Here is a 12,390-nt window from a genome sequence, read left to right as displayed (position 1 = left end):
ACACCGCTGGGGACAAACTAATCTGTATGTGGTTATTCTCTGACAGGCTGTGAGCTCTGTTGAGACCCAAGGATCAGTCCAAACAATGAACAGAGTCTCTAATGAGTAAAAGGCTTATCAGTAAACAGCCTTGTAATAAAAACTCTCACCCCCTATTTGCTTAGCACTTTACGGTTTCTACAACCCCTTCCACATACATGGTTTAATTTAAATCTCATGGCAGGCCTGGTGGCTGTTTATCACCGTTCTCGGTTTATACAACAGCAGCAGCACAGCTGTGGCTCCATTTATAGAGGACGTGCTGGGAGTCAGGAATTGTGAAAGCACTTTTTTGTTATTCAATCCCTCAACATGTATTGTTGAGCCCCTACTCTGTGCCGGGCACTTTTCTGAGTGTTGGGAATAAAGCCATGAACAAAAGAGTTAAAGTGTCAGCTGTAAAGGAGCTGATATTCTCTCTGGGGGAGGCAGACAATGACAAACAGGTAACTATGTCTTAGGTGGGGCAATGATCAGTGCCTCGCAGAGAAATAAAGCAGGGAAGGTGGGGAGGAGGGGAGTGTGAGGACAGGCCTATGGGTGAGATGGTCTGTATTCGCTCAGGGAAGGACCTCCTAAGAAGGTGACATTTGGGCAAAGATCTGGAGGCGTCTGGGGGTTAGCAAGGAGGGTGAGGCCAGCAGAATGGAGCCTGGGAGTGGCCTGTAGGGAAGACAAGGCCAGAGGGGCGAGGGGCAAGGGTCATGGAGGAGCTGACAGGCCCTGAAGGACTCCAGCCTGGACTCTGAGCAGGATGAGAAGCTGCTGGAGGAGTGACCTGATCTGACTTTACTTTCAGTACTTTTTTTTTTTTTTTGCGGTACACGGGCCTCTCACTGTTGTGGCCTCTCCCATTGTGGAGCACAGGCTCCGGATGTGCAGGCTCAGCGGCCATGGCTCACGGGCTCAGCCGCTCTGCGGCATGTGGGATCCTCCCAGACCGGGACACGAACCCGTGTCCCCTGCATCTGCAGGCGGACTCTCAACCACTGCGCCACCAGGGAAGCCCCACTTTTAGTACTTTTACCTCATTTAATTTTCAGAACAACTGGACAGAGTAGGTGCTATTATAATCCCCGTTTTCAATGAAGAGTTAATCACAGAGAGGTAAAGTAACTTGCCCAAGATCACATAGTAAACATTTTGGAATCCAGATTACAGGCCTGGTCTGTCTGCCTGCAGAGCCCATGATCCTAAGCTTCCCTAAGCAATACGTTCAAACACTATGAAGCTTGTGCCACTCCTTTCAAGTTTGTTGCCCAGGATCATACACCCAGGCAGCTGTGCAGTCATTGGCCTAGTTGAAATCTTTTTTCCCTTGGACCAATCTGTTATATTTGTTTGTATTTTATCATTTCCACTTTTACAGGGAAAGGTATGGATCAAATTTGTAAAATATTTTTAAAGTGGTATGAATCCTTGACTTTTCCTACTATACCAGACACACACACACACACACACACACACACAGAAATAAATAGAAAATGTATTGAAGACCTTTATAAAAGCCATCTAGTGGAGATTGTCAATTATGAAGAGGTTAGGCAATGTCTACTGTTACTTTGGGCAAGTGACAAAGCCAGTGTGAGATGTCATGTGTGTCAGGGTGCCTCCACTTACCCCACCCAGCTTCGAAAGTAACATGGGTAGAAAAGGCCCAGAAAGCCAAGTGGAATGATGTTAAATGGGAACTGGACACACCAAAAAGTGCATATAAAAACTGATAAAATCAGAATAAAGTTATAGTTTAGTTTTAGTATTGCACATTGTACCAATGTCAATTTCTTGTGGGTTTGAAAATGTTCCATGGTTATTTAAGATGTTATCATTGGCAGAAGCTGCCTGATGATACACAGAAACTCTCTGTACTACTTTTGCAACTTCTTCTGAGTCTTAAATTATTTAAAGATAAAAAAGGGTTTTTTTTTTTGTTTTTTGTTTTTAATGGGAATGGGGCTCAGAGGCATATTTGTAGCAGCATGGTTAGTAAAAGCAAAACTTGGAAGCAACTTAAATAGCCATCTCATCAATAGGAGACTGGGTATCCTACAGCCAGACTGTAGGATATTAGGCAGGTATTAAAAAGAATAGAGCACTTTGCTTTTTGAAAAAGCAAAATGCAGGACAGTGTGTGCAATATTCTATGAATGGTGTTCCAAAATGCATGTGCACACACACGTGTATGTATAGACCATCTCTAGGAAGATGGATATTTCAGAAATCAGTAATAGCCAGGAGTTCTAGCTAGAGGAACTGAGCGACTGGGAGACAAGTGAAAGAGTGTTTTTTTTAAATAATGTTTTTATCAGATACAGGTGTTATCTATTTAAAAGTAAAATGTTCTCAAATGTGGTACACCCCCAAAAGAGTCCTCATGACCTTTCTAGTTATTAATCATACATAAATAAAAGCAGAAACTGTATAGTAAATACTTGATAGATCTAAGTAAAAGTTTAAAATCTCTATATGTCAAAATATCACTTTAAAGGTAAAATTAGAAATGAGGAAAATGTCTCATTCCTTAGTTCAATCTCCAGAGGCAGTGTTCTGACTATGAAAAAGTGAGGAAAATATTTGTAACATTTGTGACAGTTGAAGATTAATATCTTTAATATATTAAGAACCTATTTACTCATTCAGAAGAAAAATATAAATACCATCAAAACAGAAAAATAGGTAAAATTACAAGTGAATGGGCTACCCACAAAAGCAGAAATACAGCAAATAAATATACCAAAAATGTCCAATCTTGCCGATTATCAGCGAAAATTAAAACAAAGTAACATTTCCCACCTTTCAGATGAGCAAATAATAAAATAATAATACCTCCAACCCAGAATTTCTACCTTTATAAATATGTCCTAAGGAAAGTAACATAAGTGTGGGGAAATTTTTATCTAAAGGATAAAATTCCTAGTTTGGTGTTCCTAATTTTTAAAAAAGTCAGAAACAACCTGACCTATATTTATTGATATGCAAAGATGGTCATAGCACTGCTAAATGAGAAAAGCAGATTATATAACAACGTTCTATAGCCTATGTATAGTATTATGTACAATGTTCTATCGTGGAAAAAAGTGCTTATGATTTTTCCTTTCCTAAATGAAAATATACCTAGAAAGCTCTTAAAGGAAAGCCTCTAAAATGTTGACAGTAGCTCTCTTTGGACAGGACAACCACAGAATTTTTTTCTAAAAACTTCACAGAGGGAATTCCTTGGCGGTCCAGTGGTTAGGACTCTGCGCTCTCATTGCCAAAGGTCCGGGTTTGATCCCTGGTGGGGGAACTAATATCCCACATGCCTCATGGCATGGCCAAAAAAAAAAAAATGATTTTTTCACAGAATTTCTTTTGCTTATCTCCATGTTCTCTTTTTTTCTACCACTGTGCATGTGTGTGTGTGTGTGTGTGTGTGTGTGTGTGTGTGTAAAAGTCTAAAATAAATAAATAAAGGCCCATTCAGTCTATAGCAGGCGGACTCTCAACCACTGTGCCACCAGGGAAGCCCAATTTTTTAAATTTATTTTATTTTTTTGGGCTGCGTTGGGTCTTCATTGCTGTACTCGGGCTTTCTCTAGTTGTGAGCGGGGGCTACTCTTTGTTGCGGTATACTCTTTGGTGTGCCGGCTTCTCATTGCAGCGGCTTCTCTTGCTGTGGAGCACGGGCTCTAGGTGCACAGGCTTCATTAGTTGCAGCACGTGGGCTCAGTAGTTGTGGCACATGGGCTTAGTTGCTCCTCGGCATATGGGATCTTCCTGGAGCAGAGATCAAACCCCTGTCCCCTGCATTGGCAGAAGGATTCTTAACCACTGCGCCACCAGGGAAGTCCCCATTCTTGTGCATTTTACTTCCCATATATGCCTCTATTTCCCTTTGGGTATTAGAACTTAAATAATTATTCTTGCCATCCCATTATGATTCTGTTTTATCATTTTTCAGCTAAAGATTCTTTTCTTTTTCCTGTTGATATGTAGAAACTCTTCATACATTGATGTTGTTCTCCAAATTTGCTTTTTAATTTTATGACTTACAACTTTTACATATTCAAATCTATTTCTTTTCTTTTCCTTTTATGCTTAGAATAAGATATTTGCCTATATTTCTGTGATTAGTTTATGATCTTATTGTAAAAATGTAACCTTTGAATCCTTTTAGAATGTATTTTATTGTGGGAACTAAAGTAGAAAATTAACTTCGTTTCTTCCTCAAATAGTTCACCGCTTGTTCTAATACCATTTATTGAATAATCATTCTCTACAGATTTCAAAGACTAAGTTTATTTTATAGTAAATTTATATATATATATTTATTTATAAATAAATATATTTTTTTCTGGGTTTTCTATTTTGTTCCCTTTATTTGTCTTTCTATTCTTATATCAGTAACACACTACTTCAAGTAGCATCAGCTCATAATTAATTTTAGACATCTTACAGAATAAGTACTCTCACCACATCTTTTTTTTTAGATTCAATATTTTTTTAAAATCACAGTATCATATTACTTTTCTTTGTAACCATTTTCCAAATTGTCTTCATATTGCCACATTAATTAATCATTGCTTGGAACACGTTTTTACGAATTCCATGACTTCCTCCCAAAAGTTTATCCTGCTATTTGCTTTACTCACCACAAAATTGTGTATGTGTTTTGCAGGGGGGTGGTGTCAAAATCTGGGTCTAGGAGAGTGTGTGTGTAGCACATGTCTCATTCATCATGCATATTACATGCATCGCTCCATCCTCCCCACAGGATTATCTTTTTAAATTAAAGTATAGTTGCTGTACAATATTATATGTTACAGGTATACAGTATAGTGGTTCACAATTTTAAAGGTTATACTCCATTTATAGTTATTATAAAATATTGGCTATATTCCTCGTGTTGTATAATATAACCTTGTAGCTTATTTTATACCTAATAGTTTGTACCTCTTACTCCCCTACCCCTGTATTGCCCCTCTCCCATTCCCTCTCCCCATTGGTAACTGCTAGTTCGCTCTCTAGATCTCCCACAGGACTCTTTTTATCTCCACTTTACAGAGCAGGTAACTGAGGCTTAGAATGGTTAGATATTCACATGGCTAGTTGTGGGCTGAGCTGGAATTCAAAGCCAGGTGGTAGCTGCCTGGCAACCACTGCGCTGTAACACCGCATCCCATTTGAAGGAAACAGCTGCAAATGAGCAGGTGAGACCCGCTTATCACACCGTCTCAAAGACTGTCTCACCACATCTTCCTTTTTAAAAGGTTCTTGGAAATCCCCACCATAAAGTTTGTTTCTATGTTTTGCTTGCTCATCTCAAAATGATGACAAGAGCAGCTTGATACTTTCCTTTGTCCTACAGATCCAGTATCAGCATAGAGGAGCTGATATGTTCATCAGCCATCAACAATGCCTTTATCATCTGGAAAATGAAGTTCTCTCCCTTGTGGTCTAAGAACTCTAACTAACCCAGTTAGCTCCAGCAAGTCTCCAATTGCGTTTTCTTTGTCTCCGTATCTTTGTCAATGTTTTATTATCTTCCTGAAACTCTTCTCACTCCCTCATTTCTGTCCTTTAAATTATACATGCTCTGCAAATAGCTAAAAATCTCTTATCCACAAGGGTTTCCTGAACCTCCTCTGTAATAAAATAGAACACTAACCTTATTGCTCTATGACTTTTCACTCACATTTTGCTTTCTCCCCAGTTTATTTTAGTAACTTGTATAGATCTTGTTCCTCTGCTAGATTATCTGAAGGTAGAAGCTCTACCTTCAAACCACTTGTCAGAGCCTAGCAGGGACCTCCATACAGGATACGCAGTCAATGATTACAACTGAATTCATTCATTCTTCTTCCCTGACCCTTCTTTACATTACAGAATGCTCTTCTGGGTAGCCTCGTGGTTTTAGCCACCTTCGTGACTTTATGCAATGCCCAGTGCTATATCATATCTAATCAGAACTCTACACCTAATAGTAAGTCCTGGCTTTTCAATGTTATTTGACTGCATCTTGGTAGATATAACCTGTTGGCACATGAATGCCCTTAAATCTACATGAGATAGAAGGTTAGGGCAGATACATAAATGGAGTAAAATGAGGGACTTCAGCTTGCCATTTGAACAGGATAGTGGTTCTCAATCTTAGCTATATGAGAATTGCCTGGAGAGCTTTTGAAGCTTACTAATGCTCAGATGGTTTCCATTCAAGACCAGGTAAATCAGAATCACTGGGATAGGAGCTACACATTTAGAAGCTTCTTGATTGACTCCTACATGCAGTTAGGGTTAAGAGTCATTGATTATTCTAGTACTTCTCAAACTCTAAATGTGCATGCAAACCCTCTGGGAATCTTGTTAAAGTACAGGTTCTGATTCTGTGTGCATGGAGTGGACTGAGAGTCTTCATGTCTCACGGCCTCAGGTGGTGCTGATGTTGATCGTCCCTCAAGTACACATGGACCACCATGGATCTAGAGCAGTGGTTCTCATTCTTGGTTGAACATTTGAACCTGTTGGGGGAGCTTTCTAAAAAATATGGCAGCCTGGACCCCATGTCCAGAGATTCTGATTTCATGGTTCTGGGTTGGGACCCAGGCATAGATTTTTTTTTAATGCCCAAGATGTTTCACATGTGCATTGGGGGTGAAAAAGCAAAGCAAAGGGAAGAGGAGAAATGAGGCGTTTATCCAGACATAATATACCAGAAAAAAATTCACCCTAAGTACCCCTAGGCTCATAATAGCGAGAGGGGCTTATATTTTCTTGAAATGTGTGTTCTGAAACAAACTCTGGATAGATTTAATCTTGCTGTAAGAAAACATGATCAGTGGCATGAGTTGGATAGTACTGGAATTTAGCCACAAGTGAACACCTGAGCACATTTCTTATATGCCTTTAAAGTCACCGAGATTCTCCCTCTCTGGGTGGTGTGCATAGGGCATGGGCTGGCCCCAGTGTCCTACAAGCCTTGTTCTGGGTGCATGACTTTGGGACCGTGCTGATGATACCACATGTATTATTTTAGAATGCAAGGATCTCGATGGAGTCATGCACCCGCTGAACTCAAAGTGGAACACTGAGAACTGTGAGGAGTGTACTTGTGACCGAGGTGGAATTAACTGTTGCAACACGTAAGTCTCAAGCCAACAGGGCTGAGAGGCGGAGGCAGCTGCTGTGCTGTCTGAGGAACAGCTACTCCCTCTTTCAAAATCATATCCCGAAGGGGGTTTAGTTTTCAGTCCTATTTCTTTTCCTTTCTTTTTTTTCCTTTTTTTAAAACTGTGATAAAATATACATAACATAAAATTTAGAATTTTATCCACTTTTTTGGTTTTTGTTTGTTTGTTTGGGTTTTTGGCTTCACCGTGTGGCATGTGGGATCTTAGTTTCCTGATCAAGGATTGAACCTGTGCCCCCTGCATTGAGAGTGCAGGGTCTTAACCACTGGACCACCAGGGAAGTCCCTAACCATTTAAAAAGTTATGTTCAGTGGCATTAAGTACATTCACAATTTTATACAACCGTCTCCACCATCCATCTCCAGAAATTTTTCATCTTCCCAACTGAAACTCCTATCCATTAAACAATAACACCCCATCTCCTCCTCCCCCCAGCTCCTGGCAACCACCATCTACTCTCTGTTTCTGTGAATTCGACAACCCTAAGTGGAATTGTACAGGATTTGTCCTTTTATGACTGGTATTGGGAAGGAAGAAAACTTTCCTCCACCATTCTAGGTTCTTCTGGTTAAGAATTCAATTGACATGAGACAGATTAACAGGAAAAAAGTCAAATTTAATTTCATATATACGGGAAACCCACATACATGAGAGGTTTAGAGAGATAAACCTAAAGGCAGGTAAAATGAGGTATATGTGCCATCCTGAGCTAAGGAATGGGATAGGGGCTTGGGGCTTCCAAGGACAGGAGAGTCATTTACAGGATGATAAGAATAAGAGTATATGTTTGGTAATTAGATGTTTACTATGACATATAAACGGGGTCACTTAAATAAAATTTATCTCTGGTAATAACTCTTCTCTGGGAAGAATCCTCAATTTAATACTACCTAGGTAGTTAGTGGGGCAGTAGTTTGTCTTGAACCTGCAAGGTGTCTATTGCCTTTAGCTCAGAATAATCCTCATGCAAAAGTGGCACATTTAGGGGAGGCTTGTCCTGAACCCCTACACTGGCTTATATCACTGTAACATCCTCTAGAATCACCCATGTTGTAGCATGTCTTAGAATTTCCTTCCTTTTTAGAGCTGAATAATGTTCACTGTATATACAGTGAACATTCAGCCCTAAAAAGTAAAAAAAAATTATATTAAATATATTAAATTATATATATTATATATCTCACATTTTGTTTATCCATACATCTGTTAATGGGTTGCTTCTACCTCAGTCTTATTTCTTTTAAGTTGTTTTTGAATCTTGATAAATAACCTTCATTATTAAATATCTAAATCCATATGGGTTGCTGAAGACAGGATAGTGTACCCAGTAGTCTGAAGCTATTCTAGAAGTGAGCTGGTTTTCAATTCAGTCTTGCTTGGCCCGTGACAATTTGCAGGAACAGGAGTGGCTCTGAACACAGGCAGAGGGAATGGATGTGGGGAGTAAAGGATGATCTGTAGTGAACCTAAACTCTAAACCCGAAGTTGCTTCACTGCTCAAGTTTAACTCACGTCAGCCCAAAGGTCGTGCAGATGTTTTCTGCTGGGTTACTGTGGACTCCAAAGTTCTGGTACTTGGGCCAATAAAACAGAATATCTGCAGCATGGCCCTGTTTCCTCCGTAGTTACATCCAAATCAGCCACTCCACCTCCACTCCCCCCCGCCCCCCATCCATCTGATGTCTTCACATCAGCCTTGGCCCTATAGTGTTTTGCAAGAACAGGAGTGGCTTTGATGATAGAAGCATTGGCATAAAGTAGTGTTTCCCAAACTTGCCTGATCACAGACTCCTCTGAGAGGCTTGATGAAATACAGATTCCTGGGGCCCACCCCCAAACCTACCAAATCAGAATTTATAGGAGGCCATGCAATTTGAATTTTAACAAGTGCCTCAGAGAGTCTTACCATACCACCAGGAAGTAGAAGAACAAGCACTTGACTTAGAACATCTGAATGCTACTGAAGTTTAAGTATCTGGAAAGTTCTGAATACATTTGTTGAGCATGCCCCATGCTAAGTGCTAAATGGAACAAGAGGAATATCAGATCCAGAGACTGCATGTCTGGCTGCCTGAAGCAGGTTTGCAGATATAGGCTTGGCTGGGTCACTGCGTATTACAACTGAACCTTGATTTTGTGCTCCTGAAATTTGATATTGTCTTTGTATCAGAGTGTCAATGTGATTCTGGAGTGCGATTGTATCAGCAAGGTTAAGGCCCAGTGAGCTCTTCCTCTCTGACATCAGAGTGCACCTCCAGATTGGCCAAAGCACCCTTATCAACTGAATTTGACACCCTCCCACCCCACTCAGTGATGCATCATCACAGCCACGTCAATATGACCCTCTTCTAGGGGTCCTGTGGACCTAGTGTGGAAAACAGTGAAGTGGGAAGAGGCTCGATGCTGGAGCCAAAGTAACTGAGTCTGAATCTCCATTCCTTTGTATACCAGTTGTGTGCCCTGTATAAGTTTCTTAATCTCTCTGAGCCTCGGTTTCCTCACTGTAAAATAGGGATCATCAGGTGGAGATGAGAATTAAATGAGGGGGTTCCTGGCAGTCCAGTGGTTAGGACTCGGTGCTTTCGCTGCTGAGTGTCTGGGTTCAATCTCTGGTTGGGGAACTAAGATCCCGCAAGCCACGAGTGCGGCCAAAAAAATAAATTAATTAGTTAAATGAGATTCTGCATATAAATTCATTAACTTAAAACAGATTTAATGCCTTCTCTATGCCAGTTATGTGTCCCTCAAGCCTGGGACAGTAACTGACTCCTAGTCAGGGCCCACAGAGCCCCTTCCCTCTTTCCTGCCACGTTGCCTATCCCACTTAGCACAGCGCTCCACGTGGAGGAAAGGGGCATATTTTCTCTCCTGCTCAGAGCCGCCAACTCCTTTCCCCTATAATTATCTCGCCACCTATGAAATTTCTCTCATGAACTTTTTTTTTTTTTTTTTGCGGTACGCGGGCCTCTCACTGTTGTGGCCTCCTGGGCCCAGCCGCTCCGCGGCATGTGGGATCTTCCCGGACCAGGGCACGAACCCGTGTCCCCTGCATCGGCAGGCGGACTCTCGACCACCGCGCCACCAAGGAAGCCCTCCTGAACTTTTTTTTTGTGATAGCAAAATACACGTTTTGATTAAATTTTCTCTGGGAGAATTTTTTAACCCATTGCACTCTCTAAGGCAGTGGTCCCCAACCTTTTTAGCACCAGGGACCGGTTTTGTGGAAGACAATTTTTCCATGGTGGGGGACGGGGTGGTGGGGGATGGTTCAGGCGGTAATGCAAGCAATGGGGAGCCGCAGATGAAGCTTCGCTCGCTCGCCCACCGCTCACCTCCTGCTGTGTGGCCCGGTTCCTAACAGGCCGCGGACCAATACTGGTCCTTGGCCCCGGGCGTCGGGGACCCCTGCCCTAGGGGCCGTTGTCCAGATCTGAAGCTGCTTAGTGGCAGTTGAGGCTGAAGTTGGTGGCCCAGGCTGCTCTGGCCTCCCCACTACCCAGGCCACCTACCCCAGGTGCCTTGGGCAAAGCTTCTTCCAGTCTTCCCTTTGGTTTCCAGATTACCCTTTGGGAAGAGGATTGAAATGTCCTCTTTTGTTAAAATAAGTCAAGGGTCACCTTGTGGAAGGAAACATTGTCACAAATGGCCCTGGGGATGGCTGTTCTGTGTACACCTTGGGGATGGGCAATTTAAATCTGGGGTTTACAGTTGGGTTTCAAGAGGGCAATGAGCCCTAAAATTGTTGGCACCCTTGAATGTGTGGGTGGATTTTCCCTGGGGAGATTGTTTCCAGTTTTCATCAGCTTTTCCCAGGGCTCCATGGTCCCTGCCTGGAGTGACTCATTTCTGTTGGCTGAGCCAGCTCCTGGCTTAACAAGCCTCTATGCCAGGCTTGGGAAAACCATTCCCTTCCCACATTCAAGCAGCAGTACTGCTGGCTACTTCTTGAGCAGGGAGGACAAGAAGAGCCAGGCTGAAGCAAGCTGCCTGGCCTCAGAGGAGTCCAGACCTGCCTCTGGGCCTGTTGGAAGTTGCTGTGGTACTGTGTGAGCGGGATGGAATTTAGCAACAATGTCAGGGATGGTCTGTGTTCATAGTCTAGGTCCTATATATATATGGGTGCAGATTCCTGAAGGTGGCATTTTGGGGTTCCCAGACAAGAGGTGACCTTAAATAGGTGAGGGGCACCCCAGACACCTGGAGTGAAGGCTGCTTCCGGCACAAAGCTGGCCCTGGGGAGGCTGGACATCCTATTCCTTCTAACAGGCCTTGTTCTTGCCTCAGTGACAGTGCTGCTGTACCTGTGGATTATGACACAAACAAGTGCCAGATAATCTTCAACAAGGAGACCTGCACCTATGCAGTGGTGGAACAGGAGGACCCAGAAAAGACTTGTGCTGTCAGTGGATGGGTGTTATAATGTGCTTCTCATGGGCCCAGAGCTCCCAGCCTGCTGGGGGCGCCCAGGTTCTCCCAGGCCAGGCGTCATTCTCCTATGGCCTCTAATAGTCTGTGATTGTGTAACCCCACCTATCAGTCAAATATGTTTTGAGCAAACACTTGAATATGTGTATACTTTTAGTTTATAAATTATGTATGCATTGATAATACACACATTACAAAGCATGTAAACATTTAAAGGAGACAAAAATAAATATGAATAAAAGTTATTTTCCCTCCACTCCCATAGATCATTGTGCATCCCTTACTCAGGGGAGCACTGCTGCTTCTCTTGCTTCTGATAGATCTGTGCTCTGCTGCCCCAGTGTCCCACTATCTGTTGAAAAACTCATAATATAAATGTGTCTTAAAGATGAAATCAGATCCTTTATTTTCTTTGAGTTTTTCATGTTTATCCTTCCTTCCTGTTCTTCAGAGAGTATCTGCTGTGTCCCTCATATAAATCTGTGTTTGCCTGAGGTTAGAGCAGGTTAGAGCAGGATAGCTTGGAAGAAGTGCCTCTAAGCCCACTTGCAGCCCAGTGGGGTGTTAAGAGGCCAGGAGTCCTGCCTTGTAGATGGGGAATGGCTTGGGTGCAGGGCTACAGTATCAGTACTCAAAACTTGGGGACTTAAAACAGTGACAATGCTGATCATCTCTTGCTGTTTCTGTGTTACAGAACATTTGTTCAGTCAACAGGTCCTTACTGAGTGCCTGGCAGTGCTCTGGGCCTGGGGATACAGTA

The 12,390-nt window shown here is 42.3% G+C and overlaps 1 protein-coding gene across 1 annotated transcript; it reads left to right on the top strand.

The window, feature by feature from the left end:
- Positions 1 to 410: 410 nt before the first annotated feature.
- Positions 411 to 11,959, top strand: MSMB (microseminoprotein beta; the record flags this gene model as incomplete). Its single annotated transcript, XM_082643524.1, has 4 exons — positions 411 to 485; positions 5,905 to 6,001; positions 7,052 to 7,157; positions 11,490 to 11,959. The coding sequence occupies 4 exons, from the start codon at positions 411 to 413 to the stop codon at positions 11,623 to 11,625; spliced, it is 414 nt and encodes a 137-aa protein (XP_082499650.1). The 3' UTR covers positions 11,626 to 11,959.
- Between the last annotated feature and the right edge of the window lie 431 nt (positions 11,960 to 12,390).

This window comes from Mesoplodon mirus, assembly GCF_964341445.2.
Source record: "Mesoplodon mirus genome assembly, chromosome: 2".
Classification (NCBI taxonomy): domain Eukaryota; kingdom Metazoa; phylum Chordata; class Mammalia; order Artiodactyla; family Ziphiidae; genus Mesoplodon; species Mesoplodon mirus.
The sequence above is the reverse complement of the archived record's forward strand: the minus strand, read 5'-3'. Positions and strand labels throughout refer to the sequence as shown.